The following is a 22,270-nucleotide window of genomic DNA, read 5'->3' as shown; positions in this document are numbered from 1 at the left end:
TTTTTTTCCTACAGTGGGGTAGATAATTACACACAGGGTTTTAGACCAAGAGCCGACTCAGCGAGTCAGCAAGTGAATCGAAGCATCCGCGCATGCGCATTGCGCAACCTAAGCTTCGGTTAACTTGCTTCTTGTCAGCTCAGCGAATGAACCGAAGATTCGATTCATGAATCGGTTCATTTGAATGAACTGATTCAAATGAACCGATTCATGTGAAAGATCCGAACTTCCCATCTCTAGTTTACTCGCAGTAAACCTTTCTGGCAACCTGTAGCAGTGTCCCCTTCTCGGCGCGTGCGCACAGTGCAAGAAGAAGCCGATGCCAGCAGTCCGCAATGGCGCATCAGGCTGAGCCTGTGCGCACGCGCGGGATCTCAAAGCGGGAGGGAGGGAGAGGCGGCGCTGGGCACGAATGGCGATGCGTGCGGCTGGGCACCATGCATCCACAGACCTCCCCTGCTTGGGCACCTTAATTCAATGATTGACAGGTTAGTAAAACCTGTTTTTCCGCAGAATAAAGCCACAAATAGCTTTTATAAGGCCACCTTAGAAATCAGAATGCTACCCTGGACATGAGCATATGTTTAGCTCACAGGGCTTATAGGTGGTGACAGAACCCCTTTAATCATATACATAAATATGATAATTTGGGGCAGGGTAATGAGACCAGTCCTCCACACCATAGAGCAAAGTGTGCAGATACTGCATATGTCTGGAAAATGTAATAAAAAGTTTGTGAAAGAAAACCTCCCTGAAATGAGTTTTTGCAGGTTGGGATGTCTGCACTAGGGATAACTGGCGCCGGGCCCGGCAGCGAACTGCGCACACACGGGATCTCTGCGACTCAACAGCATGACGTAGGGATTACAGGTCGGGCCAGACGAGGGGTTAGAGAGAAGTTATGCACGGAGAAAGCAGAGCGGCCTGGGCACTTACTGGCCGAACACCACCCCTGGGCACTTACTGGCCGAACACCACCCCTGGGCACTTGCAAGCCCTCATTTGCATATCAATAAAACCAAGTTTTTGCTGTTCATGAAAAACAGAAGAAAATAGCAAAGGTACCATTTACATCAAGTTTATTTGTACTACAGCACTATGTAAGCAGCGCACATGATGATATTTTGGTGACAGACTCCCTTTAAGAAAGAATTGGAATATTTTGACTCTTCCCTTTCACCAAGTTGATTCCTGCACTCATGAACGTCTTCCAAATTACATTATCGCTCAGATCCATACCAGGTACAGGTATGACATTATTATGTTACGCTTGAGAACCTGTACGGGGTATGAACATTATCTCAAAGTTGGGAGGGATATTTCCAAGTCCAATCGCAACTGGATCTACTGAGATCTCTTCAGGTGGCATGGGTGACTTGATTGTGAAGTTCTGCAATAGTGTTGTGATATAAATGAAGAGCTCCATAAGTGCCAAGTTCTTGCCCGGGCAAATTCTCTTACCTAAAAAGACATGTTAGTGAATACATAAAGGAGTATCTGCAATAGGTGATATATGTGCTGTATATATTGTGACACCAATGCAGGATTGGTGGTGGAAGGGAGGTATATTTTCCCAAGATTCCTCTCCTATGTGAAGTAGCAGGTGGAAAACTCTCACAGGAAATATACAGTACCTCCCTTCCACCACCAATCCTGCATTGGTGTCACAATATGTATATAGGATCTTATACAGTGCATTTGGAAAGTTTTCAGACACTCACTTTCTCCACATTTTATGTTGCAGCCTTGTGCTAAAATAACAAATAAATCAAGTTTTCCCCATCATTCTGCACTCAATACTCCATAATAACAACGTGAAAACAAGGCAGAATGGTTGAAATCTGATTTATTGAAAAAAACAAAAATATTGCATTGACACAAGTATTCAGACCCTTTACTCAGGACTTAGTTGAAGTCCCTTTGGCAGCGATTACAGCATCCAGTCTTCTTGGGTATGATGCAACAAGATTTGCACACCTGAATTTGGGGATTTTCTGCCATTTTTATTTGCAGATACTCTCAAGTTGTGTCAGGTTGGATGTGAACTGTCAGTGTTCAGTTGGGATATTCAGGATATTCAGTTGGGTTCAAGTCAAGGCTCTGGCTGGGCCACTCAAGGACATTGACAGGGTATTCCCCAAGTCACCACTATGTTGTCTTGGCTGTGCACATATCGTCATTGCCTTGTTAGAAGGTGAACCGTTGACCCAGTCTGAGGTCCAGAGCACCCTGGATCAGGTTTTCATTATAAATATCTCTGTACTTTCCTCTAATCAGCTTTCCCTCAAACCTGTCAATCTGTCCCAGTTGCTGAAAAACAACCCACAGCAAGATGGTTCCACCACCATGCTCTATTGTAGGGATAGTTTTAGGCAGGTAATGAGCAGTGCATGGTTTGTTCGAGACATGCCGCTTAGAATTTAGGCTAAAAATTTAAATTGTCGTTTCATCAGACCAATAAGTTATGTTTTTCACAAAAAAGTATTTTAGGTGCATTTCTCCAGATGGGCTTTCATGGGCCTTTTACTGTGGAGAGGCTTCTTTCTGGCATTCTCCCATAAAGCCCATGATGGTTAACCTTCTGGAAGTTTTTCCCAGGATCTTTGTAGCTCATCCAGAGGGACCATTGGGTTCTTTGTCACCTCTCTTACCAAGACCCATCTCTGCTGATTCTTAGTTTGGTAGGGTTGGCCAGATTTAGGAAGAGTCATGGTTGTGTCTGAGCTCTATGGGCAGTTCTTTCCTCCTCATCGCTTGATTTTTGCTCTGATATGCATTGTCAGCTGTGAGACCTTATACAGACAGGGCTCTGTCTTTTCAAATTATGTCCAATCATCTTATTTTAGCGCAGGTGACTCCTATCAAGGTGTAAAAAAACATCTCAAAGATGATAAAGAGAAATAGGAGGTCCCCAAGAGCAATTCTTATAGCAAAGAGTCTGAAAACTTATGTCCATGCAAAATTCGAGTTTTTCGAAAGTGAAAAAAAAGGGGGGAACTGTGTGAACATTGAAAAAGAAAAAAACTTGGGGGGTCATGAATTAAGCTAAAATACTGTACGCCTGTTTCAGGTGTAGAAAAAGGTCTTAATGTAAGACAGTTTGGAAGCTATCTTACATTTAGAACTGGGGGAGGATACGCCAAAGTTATGAAGAGGTTTAGGGGTTTATTAAGACCAGTGTCTAAAATAATAGGTAGAGAGGAATCCACAACTTTCTCCCAGTCCCTATCACTCAGTCTGGGCAGATCTTCCATCCATTTAGCTAGGACTGTATCAAATGGCTTAGTTACACTGAAGTGTAATAACTCATAAATGTGTGGCTTCAACAAGTCAGGAGACCAAAGTGTGGAATATACCAATGACTCCTAGGGGGGGATCTAAACTGTGGATTAAAAAGCATGTTGGAGTTGAAGGTACTGAAAGAATGCAGTATTAAGTAATCCCTATGAGGACTGCAAAGATGAAAGATGAAAGGGAAGTTCATAGAGAACATTTCCCTTGGTTAATGCGCCATGTATTCTGGCACGATAAAACTTGTCAAATCTGTGCTGAGAATGTCTCTGTGAGACCCTTGATATTGACAAGCAAAATTACAGAGGAAGGCACCAAGTGCTCCAAATTAATATTTTACAGGGGAATCCAAGTATTCGCTAAAAAAGTTCAGGAGAGTGGACAAGTCCTCATTAATCGTATAATCCACCCAATTTTGCATCTGGTTCAATTTCATACTCACCTGTGGAAAATGGCATAAGGGAATCTTTCTTTAGAACTTTACCATTTTCATCCAAAAAGTTTTTGGGGTCAAAGTTCTCAGCATTATTGAACTTTGCTTTGTCAAAGTGTACACTCGTCAGCACGGGAGTGAACATTGTTCCCTATGGGTGAGAATATATTGAAAAGAAATTGATCAGTAAATTTTTTGCATTGTCATTTTTTTATTTGTTTTCCTTACCCCAAGTTAATGTTTACCTTCTTCAATTTATAATTGCGAATCTCAACATCCACAGTCAATTCATGGGGAAGACTCAAGGGTACTACATCGCCATATCTCTGGACCTCATTTATGAAAGCTTCTGTGTAAGGCATATTGAGTCTGTCCTCAAAATTTGGTGGACGTTGACCAATTACATTGTCTATCTCCCTGTAAAGCTTCTCTGGGGGGGGGGGGATGAAAAAAAAACATTTTTTAATATATAATTTTTTTAAGGTTATCAGATGTTGAACCTTAAGCAGTCTACATACTGTACCTGCTATTTCGGGTTGTTTCATGAGATTTAACAGTACATATCTCAGAGTAAGGCTGACTGTTTCTGTCCCACCAAAGAACAAGATCATAGAGCACATCACCAATGTATTTGGATTGAAGAATTCTTCTTTATTCTTCCCTTCCTGTTTTTAAAGAAAAGATGTGGAGAAGAAGATGCAATGATAGATAGTAGTGCTTGAGAACATCTATCGGACAGTCATTTGACTTTGTTTGTACCTTCTCCATTTTGATCAAGAAACAGTCTATAAAATCCCTTGGGTTATTACTGTCCAAAGTCTTCATGTTTTCCTCCATCCTCTTTTTGATATAGTCTGTCATGAATTTAAAGTTTTCCATGATTTTATGGTGAGGTCCAGGTATGTATTTCATGACATTCGGGAATATGTTATAAAGCTAAAATAAGAACAATAACCAAAAAAGTATAAATAAACTATGAAGTGTCTCACAATACTACGTACATACATGTAAAGAAGCAGGGGTCATCAATATTAACTGCAGCAGCAGAGAACAGTAGCTCACAATACAGGATTCCTGACATGTTAAAGGGTCAATCCCAGGCATAACCCATGAACAGGTGTGGTGCTGTGTTGGGGAGAAAGCAGCCATCTGTTTGTAGTCCTGGAGAACCCCTTGTAAACTCTGGTATACTTAACTTCATTTTGGAAAAGGGAGAATCATACTGTGCTTTTGAACTTGTCCCCTTTGGCCCACCAGTCCACTTACACCGTATGCTTAGGAGGAAAGGCCTTTTAGTTGGTTCCAGGACAGCTAGTCACTCTGTACACTACTCAGTCTACCTCTTGACAGATCTTTTTTCTGCACACACTGATAAGTCAAGAGTAGAGATGAGTGAATTTTTGAAAAATTCGATTCGGCCGGTTAGCAGAATTTTTCGTAAAGACTCGCTTTGATCCGAATTAATTTGTGGCAAATTAAGTTTAAAAAAAACTGTAATTTCTGGGCTGCAGAGAGCCTTTAAAGGGTTGTAGAACACTGTGCCTTGCAGTAATACACATAGGGAGTCTGCTATGGTAGTGAAATAATAGTCAGTATGACATGGAGATGACAGGAGTCGCTCTTAGAATCACTGCATACTTCACTTATTTGGGCAGTCTAGGGGCCAAAACTGACCAAATAACTGAAGTATCAACTCAGCGTTACAGGTCGATGTTTGCGTCAAGAAGATGCGCAGTCCTTTTACACCCTTGTCAGCTGATTTCACATAGATGTCTGCAGAACCTGCTCTATTAAACGCTTATACAAGTAGAGCCCCCCAAGAGAGTGGAGAGGGTGTCAGCAGTAAGTTTGTGTTTACGTCATTGATTAATTTGCCCTTTCTCTGATGGAATAGTTGCATGTCTTCAGTGTTTTGTACCCACTCCTGCTTTTGGCTACCAAATCAAAAGTCAATTCTGATGGGACCATACAGGCCCTACAGCTGCTACACAGACAGGATCCGTTGTGTGTCTCATTTTTCATTCCTTCTGACAGATCAGAAGAAAGGTCAAATAAATGATGATGTCAGCCAGGCCGAAAGCAAAAATAGTGGACCAGTTATGAAGTGGAGAGGATAGGAACAGCATGAGAAATCCACAGAGTGGACCTATGACATAATACAGGGAGTGCAGAATTATTAGGCAAGTTGTATTTTTGAGGATTAATTTTATTATTGAACAACAACCATGTTCTCAATGAACCCAAAAAACTCATTAATATCAAAGCTGAATATTTTTGGAAGTAGTTTTTAGTTTGTTTTTAGTTTAAGCTATTTTAGGGGGATATCTGTGTGTGCAGGTGACTATTACTGTGCATAATTATTAGGCAACTTAACCAAAAACTAATATATACCCATTTCAATTATTTATTTTTACCAGTGAAACCAATATAACATCACAACATTCACAAATATACATTTCTGACATTCAAAAACAAAACAAAAACAAATCAGTGACCAATATAGCCACCTTTCTTTGCAAGGACACTCAAAAGCCTGCCATCCATGGATTCTGTCAGTGTTTTGATCTGTTCACCATCAACATTGCGTGCAGCAGCAACCACAGCCTCCCAGACACTGTTCAGAGAGGTGTACTGTTTTCCCTCCTTGTAAATCTCACATTTGATGATGGACCTCAGGTTCTCAATGGGGTTCAGATCAGGTGAACAAGGAGGCCATGTCATTAGATTTTCTTCTTTTATACCCTTTCTTGCCAGCCACGCTGTGGAGTACTTGGACGCGTGTGATGGAGCATTGTCCTGCATGAAAATCATGTTTTTCTTGAAGGATGCAGACTTCTTCCTGTACCACTGCTTGAAGAAGGTGTCTTCCAGAAACTGGCAGTAGGACTGGGAGTTGAGCTTGACTCCATCCTCAACCCGAAAAGGCCCCACAAGCTCATCTTTGATGATACCAGCCCAAACCAGTACTCCACCTCCACCTTGCTGGCGTCTGAGTCGGACTGGACCTCTCTGCCCTTTACCAATCCAGCCACGGGCCCATCCATCTGGCCCATCAAGACTCACTCTCATTTCATCAGTCCATAAAACCTTAGAAAAATCAGTCTTGAGATATTTCTTGGCCCAGTCTTGACGTTTCAGCTTGTGTGTCTTGTTCAGTGGTGGTCGTCTTTCAGCCTTTCTTACCTTGGCCATGTCTCTGAGTATTGCACACCTTGTGCTTTTGGGCACTCCAGTGATGTTGCAGCTCTGAAATATGGCCAAACTTGGCAGCTGCACGCTTGACTTTTCTCAGTTCATGGGCAGTTATTTTGCGCCTTGGTTTTTCCACACGCTTCTTGCGACCCTGTTGACTATTTTGAACGAAACGCTTGATTGTTCGATGATCACGCTTCAGAAGCTTTGCAATTTTAAGAGTGCTGCATCCCTCTGCAAGATATCTCACTATTTTTGACTTTTCTGAGCCTGTCAAGTCCTTCTTTTGACCCATTTTGCCAAAGGAAAGGAAGTTGCCTAATAATTATGCACACCTAATATAGGGTGTTGATGTCATTAGACCACACCCCTTCTCATTACAGAGATGCACATCACCTAATATGCTTAATTGGTAGTAGGCTTTCGAGCCTATACAGCTTGGAGTAAGACAACATGCATAAAGAGGATGATGTGGTCAAAATACTCATTTGCCTAATAATTCTGCACGCAGTGTAGTGAGGTGGAAGCAGCATGAGGAGACCACAGAGTGGCCCAATGACAGGATCTGGAGTTGGCATCAGTATGAGGAGGCCACCGAGTGGCACAATGACCGAGTCTGGATTTGGCAGCATCAGGAGAAGGCCACCGAGTGGCACAATGACAGAGTTTGGAGGCGGCGTCAGTATGAGGAGGCCACTGAGTGGCACAATGACCATGTCTGGAATTGGCAGCATCAGGAGACGGCCACCGAGTGGCGCAACGACAGAGTCTGGAGTTGGCAGCAGTATGAGGAGGCCACCGAGTGGCCAGTGATGAGCGGCAGGGGCAATATTCGAATTTGCAATATTTTGCGAATATTTGGGTAAATATTCATCATATATTCAAGAATTCGTGATCTCCAGTAATTATTTTCTTGATTGCGAAAATCGGCAATCGGATAATTCGAAAAAAATAATTGCAATACGAAAATTTGCGATCAACACTACTCCTAAAGTCAAAGATATTGCAGCCTTCTTATTAGCCCTCAAGCAAGAAGCAGTGAGGGATCATGGGTACTGATGAAAAAAAAAATCTAGAATATTCGCAATTACGAAGATATAGCACTATATTCTAGATATTCGCGAATTCTCGAAGTGCCAATATTCGCGCTAAAAATTCACGATTAGAATATTTGTTATCTACACTACGAGTGGCATGAGTCTGGAGTTGGCTGCATGAGGAGGCCATCGAGTGGCATAATGACAGAGTCTGGAGGTGGCAGCAGTATGAGGAGGCCACCGAGTGGCACAATGACAGAGTCTGGAGGTGGCGGCAGCAGCAGCATCACAAGAAGGCCACCGAGTGGCACAATGACCGAGTCTGGAGTTGGCAACAGTATGAGGAGGCCATCGAGAGGCACAATGACAGAATCTGGAGGTGGCAGCAGTATGAGGAGGCTACCAAGTGGCACAATGACAGAGTCTTCAGGTGGCAGTAGTATGAGGAGGCCACCGAGTGGCATAATGAAGGAGTCTGGAGTTGGCAGCAGTATGAGGAGGCCACAATGACCGAGTCTGGAGTTGGCAGTATCAGGAGAAGGCCACTGAGTGGCACAATGACTAGGGTTGAGCGAACCAGAACTGTAAACTTCGGGTTCGTACCGAACTTTAGGATTTTTGGACCCCGGACCCGAACCCAAACATTTCAGTAAAAGTTCGGGTTCGGTCTTCGACGATTTCTTGGCGCTTTTTGAAAGGCTGCAGAGCAGCCAATCAACAAGCGTTTAACTCTGTGCCCTTAGAAGCCATCACAGCCATGCCTACTACTGGCATGGCTGTGATTGGCCAGTGCAGCATGTGACCCAGCCTCTATTTAAGCTGGAGTCACGTAGCGCTGCACGTCACTCTGCTGTTACTAGTGTAGGGAGAGGATGCTGCTGCTGTGAGGGAGAGAATAGGAAAGAAACTTTAATCAGAACTGCAATTGAACTAAGCGATCTACATAGATTTAGTTGTGTGGGTGCAATGCACAATCTTTTTACCCTGCCCTGAGCCCAGTGACAGAGAAAAATAACTTTTATCCGTCTGTTAGTTAGGTGGGCATCGGCAGCCATTTTATGCTAGCTCAGTGCACCAGCACTGCATATGTGCTTTTTTGACATTGAAATCCAAGCTTGATATACTGCAATAATAATCTGGGTTTAAAAAAACACCCATATTTGGCAATATCCTACATCTAGTGCCTTTGCAGCATTAGTTAGTGTGCAATTTAAGCTAAAAATACAGCTATAATTTTCTGGGTTTTAAAAAACAAAATTTTTGGGCAAAATACTCAATTTTACAGCCCTTGCTGCATCTGTACTTGTGAAATTCAAGCGTTATATACTGTTGCCATATTCTGTTAGTAAAAAAAAACACCCATTTTGGGCAAAATACTTAATATTGCAGCCTTTGCTGCATCTGTGATTGTTAAAAACAAGCTTGAAATACTTCAATAATTTTCTGGCTTTAAAAAAAACACCCATTTTTGACAATAATCTCCATCTTGGGCCTCTGCCGCATTAGGCATTGTGCCATTTAAGCTATAAATACAGTTTTATTTTTCTGGGTTTTAAAAAACACCCTTTTGGGTAAAAATACTAAATTTTACAGCCCTTGCTGCATCTGTAGGTGTGAAATTCAAGCGTTATATACTGCTGTCATATTCTGTTACTAAAAAAAACACCCATTTTGGGCAAAGTACTTAACCCCTTAAGGACATAGGGCGTACAGGTACGCCCTTGTGCCCTGGTACTTAAGGACACAGGGCGTACATGTACGTACTGTGTATTTTCGATCACTGTCGTGCGGCTGGCAGTGATCGGAACCCGGTGCCTGCTCAAATCATTGAGCAGGCACCTAGGCTAAATGCGCGGGGGAATCCCGTGACCCCCCATGTCAGCGATCGCTGCAAACCGCAGGTCAATTCCGTTTGCTGCGATTTCTGCAGTTTCTGATCCCCGCGGTCCCTGACCGCGAGGATCAGAGACTTTAGTATTCCTAAAGTTTATCTGTATCCCCCCCCTGCACCCCTGAGTGATTTTAGCCCGGTGGGAGGTGCAGGGGGAGGGTTGCGGGCGGTGCGGGAGGCGGGCAGTGCGGCAGGCGGGATCGCAATCCCCCGCCCGCCTCCCCTTGAATAATCGTTGGTGGTTAGTGGGTATACCAGGGTGCCAGCACATTGCTGACACCCTGGTATAAACGGCTGACATCTGCGATGCGATGTCAGCCGTTTAACCCTTTCCATACCGCGGTCCGTACGGACCGCTGTATGGAAAAGGTTAACAGCTCAGGGAGCTCCCTCCCTCTCCCATCGGGGGGCTGCTGTGCCTTTGCAGCCCCCCGATGGAGAGGGATAGAGCCCCCAGACAGCCCCCCGACAGCCCCGTCCTTACCCTTCCCCGTCTGCGCAGTTCTGACCACTACTGAGCAGACGGGGAAGGTTCCCATGGCAACAGGACGCCGTCTCAGGCATCCTGCTGTCCATGGTGCTGAACAGATCTGTGCTAAAAGGCATAGATCTGTTCAGACAAAGTGTAAAATACAGTACAGTACAATATATATTGTACTGTACTGTATTATACAGACATCAGACCCACTGGATCTTCAAGAACCAAGTGGGTCTGGGTCAAAAAAAAAGTGAAAATAAAGTAAAAATCAAAAAACACATTTATCACTGATTAAAAATGAAAAAAATAAAAATTCCCTACACATGTTTTGTATCGCCGCGTCCGTAACGACCTGATCTATAAAACGGTCATGTTACTTTACCCAAACGGTGAACGCCATAAAAAAAATAAAAAAATATGATGAAATTGAAATTTTTCCCACCTTACTTCCCAAAAAAGGTAATAAAAGTGATCAAAAAAGTCGTACTTTCGCCAAAATTGTAACAATCAAACCGTCATCTCATCCCGCAAAAATCATACCCTACCCAAGATAGGCCCCAAACTAGATAGGCCCCAAAACTGATAGGCCCCAAACAAGATAGGCCCCAAAACTGAAAAAACTATGGCTCTTAGACTATGGAAACACTAAAACATGATTTTTTTTGTTTCAAAAATGAAATCATTGTGTAAAACTTACATAAATAAAAAAAAAGTATACATATTAGGTATCGCCGTGTCCGTATCGACCGGCTCTATAAAAATATCACATGACCTAACCCCTCAGGTGACCACCGTAAAAAAAAATTAAAAAAACGGTGTAAAAAAAGCAATTTTTTGTCATCTTACGTCACAAAAAGTGTAATAGCAAGCATTTAAAAAGTCATATGCACCCCAAAATAGTGCCAATCAAACCGTCATCTCATCCCGCAAAAAATGAGACCCTACTTAAGATAATCGCCCAAAAACTGAAAAAACTATGGCTCTTAGACTATGGAGACACTAAAACTATTTTTGGTTTCAAAAATGAAATCATTGTGTAAAACTTACATAAATAAAAAAAAAGTATACATATTAGGTATCGCCGCGTCCGTATCGACCGGCTCTATAAAAATATCACATGACCTAACCCCTCAGGTGACCACCGTAAAAAAAAAAAAAAAAACGGTGTAAAAAAAGCAATTTTTTGTCATCTTACATCACAAAAAGTGTAATAGCAAGCAATTAAAAAGTCATATGCACCCCAAAATAGTGCCAATCAAACCATCATCTCATCCCGCAAAAAATGAGACCCTACTTAAGATAATCGCCCAAAAACTGAAAAAACTATGGCTCTTAGACTATGGAGACACCAAAACTTTTTTTTGTTTTAAAAATTAATTCATTGTGTAAAACTTACATAAATAAAAAAAAATTGTATACATATTAGGTATCGCCGCGTCCGTGACAACCTGCTCTATAAAATTACCACATGATCTAACCTGTCAGATGAATGTTGTAAATAACAAAAAAAAAAACGGTGCCAAAAAAGCTATTTCTTGTTACCTTGCCGCACAAAAAGTGTAATATAGAACAACCAAAAATCATATGTACCCTAAACTAGTACCAACGAAACTGCCACCCTATCCTGTAGTTTCTAAAATGGGGTCACTTTTTTGGAGTTTCTACTCTAGGGGTGCATCAGGGGGGCTTCAAATGGGACATGGTGTCAAAAAAACCAGTCCAGCAAAATCTGCCTTCCAAAAATCGTATGGCATTACTTTCCTTCTGCGCCCTGCCGTGTGCCCGTACAGCAGTTTACGACCACATATGGGGTGTTTCTGTAAACTACAGAATCAGGGACATAAATAATGAGTTTTGTTTGGCTGTTAACCCTTGCTTTGTAACTGGAAAAAAAATATTAAAATGGAAAATCTGCCAAAAAAGTGAAATTTTGAAATTGTATCTCTATTTTCCATTAAATCTCGTGCAACACCTAAAGGGTTAACAAAGTTTGTAAAATCAGTTTTGAATACTTTGAGGGGTGTAGTTTCTTAGATGGGGTCACTTTTATGGAGTTTCTACTCTAGGGTTGCATCAGGGGGGCTTCAAATGGGACATGGTGTCAAAAAAAACAGTCCAGCAAAATCTGCCTTCCAAAAACCATATGGCGCACCTTTCACTCTACGCCCCGCTGTGTGGCCGTACAGTAGTTTACGGCCACAGATGGGGTGTTTCTGTAAACGGCAGAGTAAGGGCAATAAAGATACAGTCTTGTTTGGCTGTTAACCCTTGCTTTGTTAGTGGAAAAAATGGGTTAAAATTAAAAATTAGGCAAAAAAATGAAATTCTCAAATTTCATCCCCATTTGCCAATAACTCTTGTGCAACACCTAAAGGGTTAACGAAGTTTGTGAAATCAGTTTTGAATACCTTGAGGGGTGTAGTTTATAGAATGGGGTCATTTTTGGGTGGTTTCTATTATGTAAGCCTCGCAAAGTGACTTTGCTTCTAACATCCCCAAAAAATAAAATATAATTCCCACAATAATTCAAACATGAAGTAGACATATTGGGAATGTAAAGTCTTAACAATTTTTAGGGGTATTACTATGTATTACAGAAGTAGAGAAACTGAAACTTTGAAATTTGCAATTTTTTCCAAATTTTTGTTAAATTTGGTATTTTTTGGTGCAAAAAAAATATTTTTTGGACTTCATTTTACCAGTGTCATGAAGTACAATATGTGACGAAAAAACAATCTCAGAACGGCCTGAATAAGTCAAAGCGTTTTAAAGTTATCAGCACTTAAAGTGATACTGGTCAGATTTGCAAAAAATGGCCTGGTCCTAAGGTGTAATAAGGCTGTGTCCTTAAGGGGTTAATATTGCAGTCTTTGCTGCATCTGTTATTGTTAAAACAATCAAGCTTGAAATACTTCAATAATTTTCTGGCTTTGAAAAAACACCCATTTTTGGCAATACCCTCCATCTTGGGCCTTTTCTGCATTAGTCAGTGTGCAATTTAAGCTAGAAATACAGTTTAATTTTCCTGGGTTTTAAAAAACACCCTTTTTGGGCAAAATACTAAATGTTACAGCCCTTGAAGCATCTGTACGTGTGAAATTCAAGCGTTATATACTGCTGTCATATTCTGTTATAAAAAAAAAAGTGTACGTGTGAGATACACCCTTTAGATACTTGTAACAAAAAAGAGCTGCAAGCGGCTCACCCACCGAAGTAGAGATTAAATAGGTGCACACCCCTCTGGCTCACCCACAGCCCGTGTAGATATCAAAATTAAAGTAATGTGTGGGGGGCACTCAAATATCAGCGCCACATGGACCATCAAAACAAATCAAAATTAATAAAAATTATATTTAATGTAATATAGACATAAAAAACGCCACACAATAAAATTAGAGTACAAATAAAATACTAAAAACCACCAATAAATACCAATCAGCAGCAATATTCCAGCAGCAGTGAGAGATAATAAATATGAGTCAGCAGCAATACATGAAATATCAAAAATAGCATTGGCAAGTGGAAGTGGAAGTGATCTAAGAGCAGCAATATAGATAGCAATAGATCATCAACAATCCTATGTGCAACAAGATACTGAGCAGCACAGAAGAACCAGCAGCATCACAGTGGCAGCATAAAAGATAAATGTCCAGCAGTGGCTAAGATGCAGGGTCCACCTGTATTTCGACCGTGCTCATCTGTTCTTATAGTAAATAAATACCGTTCTTCAACATGTATGTCTCTATTTAGTATTATCATCCAGAGGTATTATATATTGCGCAATTTACACATAGAGTATCAAATGTGTATACATGTACTTTACCACTCCACGTCGTATGCGGCTTCTCTGGGGTATCTCTTCCTCTTTAGCCTGCTAGGACCTACGCGGCGTCCCGCGTGATCCAGCCGTCCTCTCGTGGCGTCCCATGTGACGACAGCAGGAAGCAGGGCGTGTTTTCTAGGTCATAAAACTCCTCCGCTCTGCTGTAAACCTGTAAAGAAACCGCAGCACTCTCTTGTCTTCAATATCCAAAGGTTTATTCACCAATACAGTGCGATGTTTCGACTTGAGTGGTCTTTCCCAAGCCAGTTATTTATCATCACTACCTCCCCGAGACGGGAGTGGGTAATTGCCTCCTTAACTTGGAAGCTTATGCTTCAATACTTTGTCCCACATTTCCGCTTGATTACATTTAATCTCATCCATTAACCTCCCTTCGATGTGGTATCCCTTTCTCAGGCTCCCTCTCCGGCCTGGAACCCTGATTCCTCGCCACTCGTGATCACCATGGTAGGCGCATAAAAGAACATCGAAAGTTGATAGAGAAGATATCCAATTGGATTGTGGACATCACGGGGACGTGAGACAAGGTGGAGCAGTATGTGTGCACACACCTACATGTACTGAATGATGGGTCTGCCCCCTTCAACTTCTGGGTCTCCAAATTGGGCACATGGCCTGAGCTTGCCCTTTACGCCTTGGAGGTGCTGGCCTGCCTTGCAGCCAGTGTATTGTCTGAACGTGTGTTTAGCACGACTGGAGGGGGTTATCACAGGTTATATTTCCCAATATTTTGGGGTGTACCCTAATTTAAAAAAATAAAAATAAATTAAAAAAACAAAAAGCAGCGTAGGCTACCTCCTCCACCGCCGCTTCCACCTACACCGCCACATCCACCGCCTCCTCAACCTCCTACTCCATATGGACCTCATCCTCCTAGATCTAGATTATTATTTTTTATTTTTACATATTTTATGTTATTTAAAGTCATTTCCCAATCCACATTTGTTTGCAGAGCACTTGCCATGCTCTTAACCACATATTAATGCCATTTGCAGCCCTCTAGCCCATTCCATTACATTTTTACAGCCATTTTAGTGCTCAAAAGTTCAGGTCCCCATTGACTAAAATGGGGTTCAGGTTCGGGGTTAATTTCGGGTTAAGTTCGGATCCCGAACTCGAACTTTTTTGTGAAGTTCGGCCGAACCCGTTGAACCCAAACATCCAGGTGTCCGCTTAACTCTAACAATGACCGAGTCTTGAGGTGGCAGCAGTATGAGGAGACCACTGAGTGGCACAATGATAGAATCTTGAGATGGCAGTAGTATGAGGAGTGCAAAGAAAAAGGGGGTCAGTCAGCACATCCCAAAGTGCAGGGGCACGTTGTTATGGCTGAGAACAAGACTGTTGAACAAAACAAGCAATGCAACAGCTCACTGCAAACCAAATAAAGTACAAAATTGCATCATAATTAGATATACCTGTTATGTGCCATAGCGGCTATCATATAATTCAGAAAGTGCAGGTTCCACTTACATGCTGGATCCGCCTGAATTTCTCTCATTTTCGGTGCCAAAATGGCCTCCATTATATCCAGGGAAAGCAGTTACCAGCAAGCACGCCGGGCCCACTCCACACCACCCCTGGCGCCACATGGTCACCAAGGACTGCAATGAGAGTCCACACACTATCTCTCTCCTGGTGCCAGATGGCTTCAGTGAGTGAGGGGGAGCGGGCCAAGCTATATACTAACACCAATTAAAATCAACCTGTGGGACAGACGAGCTGGTCAGGAGTGCACAACTGGGGAGGCAGCCACACCTCCAGTACAAACTTCAAAGAAAAAGGGGGTCAGTCAGCACATCCCAAAGCGCAGGGGCACGTTGCTATGGCTGAGAACAAGACTGTTGAACAAAACAAGCAATGCAACAGCTCACTGCAAACCAAATAAAGTACAAAATTGCATCATAATTGCAAATGCTGAACTAATAAGTTAGAGATACTTGGCAAATCGTTTTGTACAAAATAATTTGAGCCCGTCTGCCGAACGTCAAGGCAATCTCTAGTTAGACGGGTTCCTAACACTAAATATACCTGTTGCTTTCCCTGGATATAATGGAGGCCATTTTGGCACCGAAAATGACAGAAATTCAGGCGGATCCAGCATGTAAGTGGAACCTGCACTTTCTGAATTATATGATAGCCGCTATGGCACATAACAGGTATATTTAGTGTTAGGAACCCGTCTAACTAGAGATTGCCTTGACGTTCGGCAGACGGGCTCAAATTATTTTGTACAAAACGATTTGCCAAGTATCTCTAACTTATTAGTTCAGCATTTGCAATTATGATGCAATTTTGTACTTTATTTGGTTTGCAGTGAGCTGTTGCATTGCTTGTTTTGTTCAACAGTAGTATGAGGAGGCCACCGAGTGGCACAATGACAGAGTATTGAGGTGGCAGCAGTATGAGGAGGCCACCGAGTGGCACAATGACAGAGTCTGGAGGTGGCAGCAGTATGAGGAGGCCACGAATGGCACAATGATTAAGTCTGGAGGTGGCGACAGCAGCATCAGGAGGATACCACAGAGTGGCAAGGTGACATAGTGTGGATATGGCAGCAGCAGCAGGATACCACAGAGTGGCAAAGTGACATAGTTTGACAATGGCAGCAGCATCAGGATACCACAGAGTGGCAAGGTGATATAGTGTGGATATGGCAGCTACAGCAGCAGCATCGGGATATCACAGAGTGGCAAGGTGACATAGTGTGGAGATGGCTGCAGCATCAGGATACCACAGAGCGGCAAGGTGACATAGTGTGGAGATGGCAGCAGCAGCATCAGGTGGCCAGAAAGTATGAAGGTGACATAGTGTGGAGATGGCAGCAGCAGCAGCATCAGGAGACCACAAAGTGACCCGGGGACAGAGTGGGGCAGTGGGTGACAATATCAGTACCCGCTGACGAAGGTGGGTGAAAGAAGGAGCACTTGGCATCAGATGTGTGGCATCAAGCGGGTGGCAGCATCAGAGTAGTAGCTGAGGCAGGTAGCCAGAAGAAACTGGTCTATTTTTTCAAGGTTTGGGTGAGGTGGCATGGATGATCTAATCAGATGCATCAGACATTGGTGGGTGTGGAAATCCTGGCTGATCCACGCCTGATTCATCTTGACAAAGGACAGCCTCTCCACATTTTGGGTAGACAGGCAAGTTCTCCTTGGGGTAAGTATGGCCCCCGCCGCACTAAACACCTGCTCTGATGCCACACTACTAGCTGGGCAGGCCAGATTTTCCAGGGAAAACTCTGCTAGTTGCGGCCACAAATCCAGTTTGGCTGCCCAGTAGTCCAGTGGATCTTCAATGTGGGTTAGCAGGGTTCTGTCCAAGTATGCCACCACCTGATGGTTCAGGTCCTGCTCAAGGTCTACCTGCTGCTGCTGGTGAGTAGTTTCTTCACTATGTGGGTGAAGAAAGCTACTCATCAGTGACTGTAGACTCAGGCTGCTGCTGATGAAGCTGGTACTTCTCCTGCCACCCCACCCTTTCCCAGCAGCCATGGCAGTGGAACGTGAGTGCAGAGGAACCACCCCCTCCCTTATCCCTGCAGTGGAGGATGAGGACATGGTAGAGGATGAGGAGGCAGAGACTGACATTGTCACAGGGCCAACGGCATGACAACGTGGAGGCGGAAGCGGAGTGACCTGGCCAAGTTGCTGGTGTGGCTGTGCAGGAACCACATTCACCCAGTGGGCCGTAAAGGACATGTATTGTCCCTGACCGTAGTTACAGCTCTACACATCGGCACTGCCGTGCACTTTGGCAGACACTGACAGGCTCAAGGACTGGCCCACCTTCTGCTCTACATATTTGTTCAGGGCTGGTACTGCCTTTTTTGGAAATGACGGCTTGGGACTCTCCATTTCGGCTCGGCACAAGCCATCAGTTCTCTGAAAGGTGCAGAGTCCACCACTTGGAAAGGGAGGAATTGCAGTACCAGCATTCAGTTTCTGTGCCGTTGGATGAGTGCACGCATACTGCTGTCTCTTGGCAATCGCTTCAGTGATCGATTGCTGCCGGAATGACTGAGGAGGAGGAGGAGGAGCAGGATCATCTGGATCAACAGAAGTTGGGAATCACAGAGAGCTCCCTTTGGCTGAGGTGGTGGAGCTTTGACTGCCTGAAACCGGGTGCGTGCCACTGGGTGAGGCAGCGGTTGCTGTGGCAGGCTGGACCACCACATCGGAGCCACGGTTCTCCCAGGCCAATTTATGGTGACGCTGCATATGTTGAAGCAGGGCCGTGGTGCCAACATTGGCACCCTGGCGATGCTTCACCTTCTGCCCACATATTCTACATATGGCCATGTTAACCTCCTCCGACGGCTTAACAAAAAACGGATAAACCGCCGAGTAGGTGATTTTCCCCCCAACATCTCGCACTGACTGACTGCTACTGGTCCTGCCTCCGTGAACTTCTGCACCACTACTTCCCGGCCATGTAGGCTTCATCATCATCGAGTAGTGTCTGCACATCACTGATGTCCTCCTCAATGGTCTCTGGGTCAGGAGCCTGACCACTCGCAACATCACCTCCCACGCTACTCTCCTCATCACTACTTGCCCGCCTAGCGGAGGAAGCGGCAGATCTTGGTTGGCAGTAGCTGCTGACTGTCCTCTAATAGCTTGTCCTCGCTGTATAGTTGAGCTGAGCCCACAGCATATAATACTACTCTGGCTGAGGCAACAGAAAAGGACAGAGGCAGGTTGAGGACAGGTGAGAGCACAGGGCCTGCTTCCGTGCCATGCCAACTAAAGGTTGTGTCTGACGAACCCACTTATTGTTGGCTGGGGGTGTCTGATGTCACTTGGGATGAGGTGGATGACCGAGTTAACCAATCTGGGTTGCTGGTCAAGACACGACCGCATGAAGACACCTGGAGCTCAGGCCTCTCGCTGCGACTCCTGCTGCTACACCCCCTTACTCTGCTGCGACCTCTGCCTGCGTCAGAAACAATTAGGCCTCTGCCACTCCTCTGTGCATGGCCTGGCACTTCTTTCTGACATACTTTTGTCACGAGGGTGTCAAGAGCCACGTCTGACTCCGTTATACCTGGGGTCAGGAAGTCACAGCGGTTGGCTGCGCGCTCTATGTAAGATAGGGCTGTTTCCTTATGGTAGCTTTCTGGGTTTGCTTTGCAACCCTTTTTGGCTCACTCAGGGATCCGTAGCTCCTTCTCCTCAGCTGTTCCTTGTCCAGCACTCCCAACCTCCTTATATTCCCCTCTCACACTTCTCTGGTTGCCAGATATAGAGCTTCCTGCCTGGACTTCTATACTGACCCTCTGGAGCTGTGTTGCTGCGTTCTCTGGTAGTTGGTCCAGAACGTTACCCTCCGGATCCCTGTTGGACCTGTGTGGTCTGCTGTGGTCGCCCACATGGGTGTATGTGTTTGTCAGTATTGTCTGTCCTCTCCCTGGTGTTTCCCTCTTAGTGTCAGTGGTGCGGACTAGCGATCCCACCGGCCCATTCACTATCTAGGGCTCATTCTAGGGAAAGCCAGGGTTTAGGCACGTGATCGCCGCACGGGCGAGGAACCTGTCTAGGGACGTCAGGGCAGTCAGGTGCCAGCCGCAAGGTGAGTCAGGGGTCACCACCTTTCCCTCTCCCTTGGGCAGGGCTTTCCCTTTTCCCTCCCTGTGCGTGACGCCGGTCATTACAACTTTTAGCTGAAATAAATAAATGAAAAGCGAATTAAAACACCCCTAAAAGTGGCAAATATATTTTTCTGTTTGTACTGAAATAGGCCACTAAACACTTTCACCACAAATAACTGCAACAGTGAAGTGCGTAAATGTTTTTCTTTTTGCACTGAAATAGGCCACTAAACGCTTTCACCACAAATAACTGCAACAGTGAAGTGCGTTTTTTCTTTTCTTTCTGTACTGAAATAGGCCACTTAACGCATTCACCACATATAACTGCAGAAGTGAACTGAGAATATATTTTTCTTTTTGTAATGAAATATGCCACTAAATGCCTCCACCACATATAGCTGCAGAAGTGAACTGCGTATATATTTTTATTTTAGTACTGAAATACATCATTAAACATTTTTACCGCAAATAACTGCAACAGTGAACTGCATATACATTTTTCTTTTGTACTGAACAACATGACTAAACGCTTTCACCACATATAGCTGCAGAAGTGAACTGCGTATATATTTTTCTTTATATACTGAAATACGCCACTAAATGCTTTCACCACACATAACTGCAGAAGTGAACTGAGAATATATTTCACTTTTTCCACAGCTTTAAGCCACTAAACGCTTTTCAACATAGCACTTGCACCCCAAGAACAAATTGCTGGAATGACAGAGATGTCTAATGGCTATTTTGATCCCCAAATAATCTTTCCCTGCACTTGTAAATCGCTTTTTTTTTTCACAATGAGGTTTTTTCTATCACTGTCCCTAGCACCTTCTGACGTCTCTCCCTGCATTAAGATGCTGTGAAATGATTCCTCCCTATCCTTTTCACGGGTTTTTTCACAATGAGGTTTTTCCTATTGCTGTCCCTAGCGACTTCTCACGTCTGTCCCTACACTCAGAACGCTAGAAAATGTCTGAATCCAAGCTGGCTGCCGTATTTATAGGGCTGTGACATCACAGGGCTGGCTAGCTGCTGATTGGCTGCATGCAGGCATGTCAATCTGGGTGATCCCGCCTTCCCAGAGTTCCTTGCCCCATGTTTTCACACGTGCAGCAGCCATTTTAGGAAAAATGCGATACGTTAACACGAAGCGCGAGGAAATTCGCATTCATTGCAAATCAAATTTTTCCTTAAATTCTGATCGAATTTTTCTTCGTCAGCTTTGATTCGCTCATCTCTAGTCAAAAGTCTTATGGGAAGATTTATTAAGACCTGCTTTGTGTACTGACATTGTGCTGGCATGAGACTTATGTCAGGCTACCCATGCTTCAGAACTGAAATTTACTTCCCCCAGGAGCTGGAGTAGATTTATGTTGCAATGTACGCCAGTTATCTGGAGCAAATGCTCTTACTTACTTATCCCTTTACATAATATGTCCTCCTACTGGTCCATTCCTACACAGAAAGACCATCATCACTGGTGAGCCGTGCATGGACTATGGCTGATGCTAGGTATATTCAAACTGGCATACATGCACCACTGTTTCCCAGTGACCAATGATGCTGGCAGGGCTTCCAGACATCAGCAACAATGGAGCAGCGCTTCCCAAGAAAATGGGGAATGATGTACTGGGACAAAAATTGGGGTACACAATGGGGACAATGATAAACAGAAAGAGGAGAACATCAAATTGTAAGGGGGGAATAAGTGTTAAACCCATTAAGACTTAGTTTTTTGCAGACTTTGAATGTTGTGTAAATTGTGACCCAAAATTGTTCCTTTTCCTTTACTGTTTTGTTCACGTAAATTCAGTCTACTATTGCAATGTAGTAATGAAACAAGAAAGTAAAGAACCAAGGAAGCGTTGTTACAGAAGCACCATATGGCAAAACCATAGACCTGGTGCCCAAGTCTATGCTAAGTGCATGAGAACTAAATCTAAAACATCAAATATTTGAGATTTCCTGAAATCTAAAATTTTACTTACTAGTCCCCAGCGTGTGCTCATGAGAGCAAAGTTGTCTTGAACACATTTCACAAGTTTTTGGAAATGCTCATTTTGATAATCAAACCGGCTACCAAACACCACGGAGCAAATCACATTGGACATAGAACGTAGTATATGGTAATTGGGATTTATTGAAGTTCCTAAAATAATAAAAAAGAGAAACAATAGGTAAAACTCAATATACACAAGAGCAATGTGTTGGCGTGGTTTTCCAAATATTTGTGTGGAGTAACAAGGCCTTTTCTTGATAATAGCTGATCCTCAAACATAGGATTTATAGAAGTGTGGAGTTTATGGTGGTCAAGAAATCAGTCAGTGTTATAGGACGGCATAGGGTATATCAACTGCTTCTGCTGAATCGGGTTCCTCATATAGCTGTAATACATAGACCTTACATTGCTATTATAGTACATTATGTATAAAACAGTTCTTTGCTCACTGTATGTTGGTACTATTTTACCACTGTGTGGCGGTACTTACTTGTAAGGCACAACAATATATTTTT

At 43.5% G+C, this 22,270-nt stretch overlaps 1 protein-coding gene across 2 annotated transcripts in view; it reads right to left on the bottom strand.

Moving 5' to 3' along the window:
• Positions 1 to 1,005: 1,005 nt before the first annotated feature.
• LOC120977518 (cytochrome P450 2F2-like) overlaps positions 1,006 to 22,270 on the bottom strand; it is a 76,780-nt gene continuing 55,515 nt past the window's right edge. Inside the window, exons 5-10 of one of the 2 annotated variants that reach the window (XM_040405508.1) lie at positions 21,745 to 21,905; positions 4,484 to 4,660; positions 4,248 to 4,389; positions 3,970 to 4,154; positions 3,734 to 3,875; positions 1,006 to 1,461 (exon numbers count right to left, since the gene is read on the bottom strand). In XM_040405508.1, the coding sequence (XP_040261442.1) occupies positions 1,265 to 1,461; positions 3,734 to 3,875; positions 3,970 to 4,154; positions 4,248 to 4,389; positions 4,484 to 4,660; positions 21,745 to 21,905 (1,004 nt within the window). In that variant the 3' untranslated portion in view covers positions 1,006 to 1,264. The remainder of the gene's footprint in view (positions 1,462 to 3,733; positions 3,876 to 3,969; positions 4,155 to 4,247; positions 4,390 to 4,483; positions 4,661 to 21,744; positions 21,906 to 22,270) is intronic. The other variant, XM_040405507.1, reaches the window with a different exon arrangement.

This window comes from Bufo bufo, chromosome 8 (assembly GCF_905171765.1).
Source record: "Bufo bufo chromosome 8, aBufBuf1.1, whole genome shotgun sequence".
NCBI classification, from domain to species: Eukaryota; Metazoa; Chordata; class Amphibia; order Anura; family Bufonidae; genus Bufo; species Bufo bufo.
Note: the sequence above shows the minus strand (reverse complement) of the source record. Positions and strands in the feature narration are given on the sequence as shown.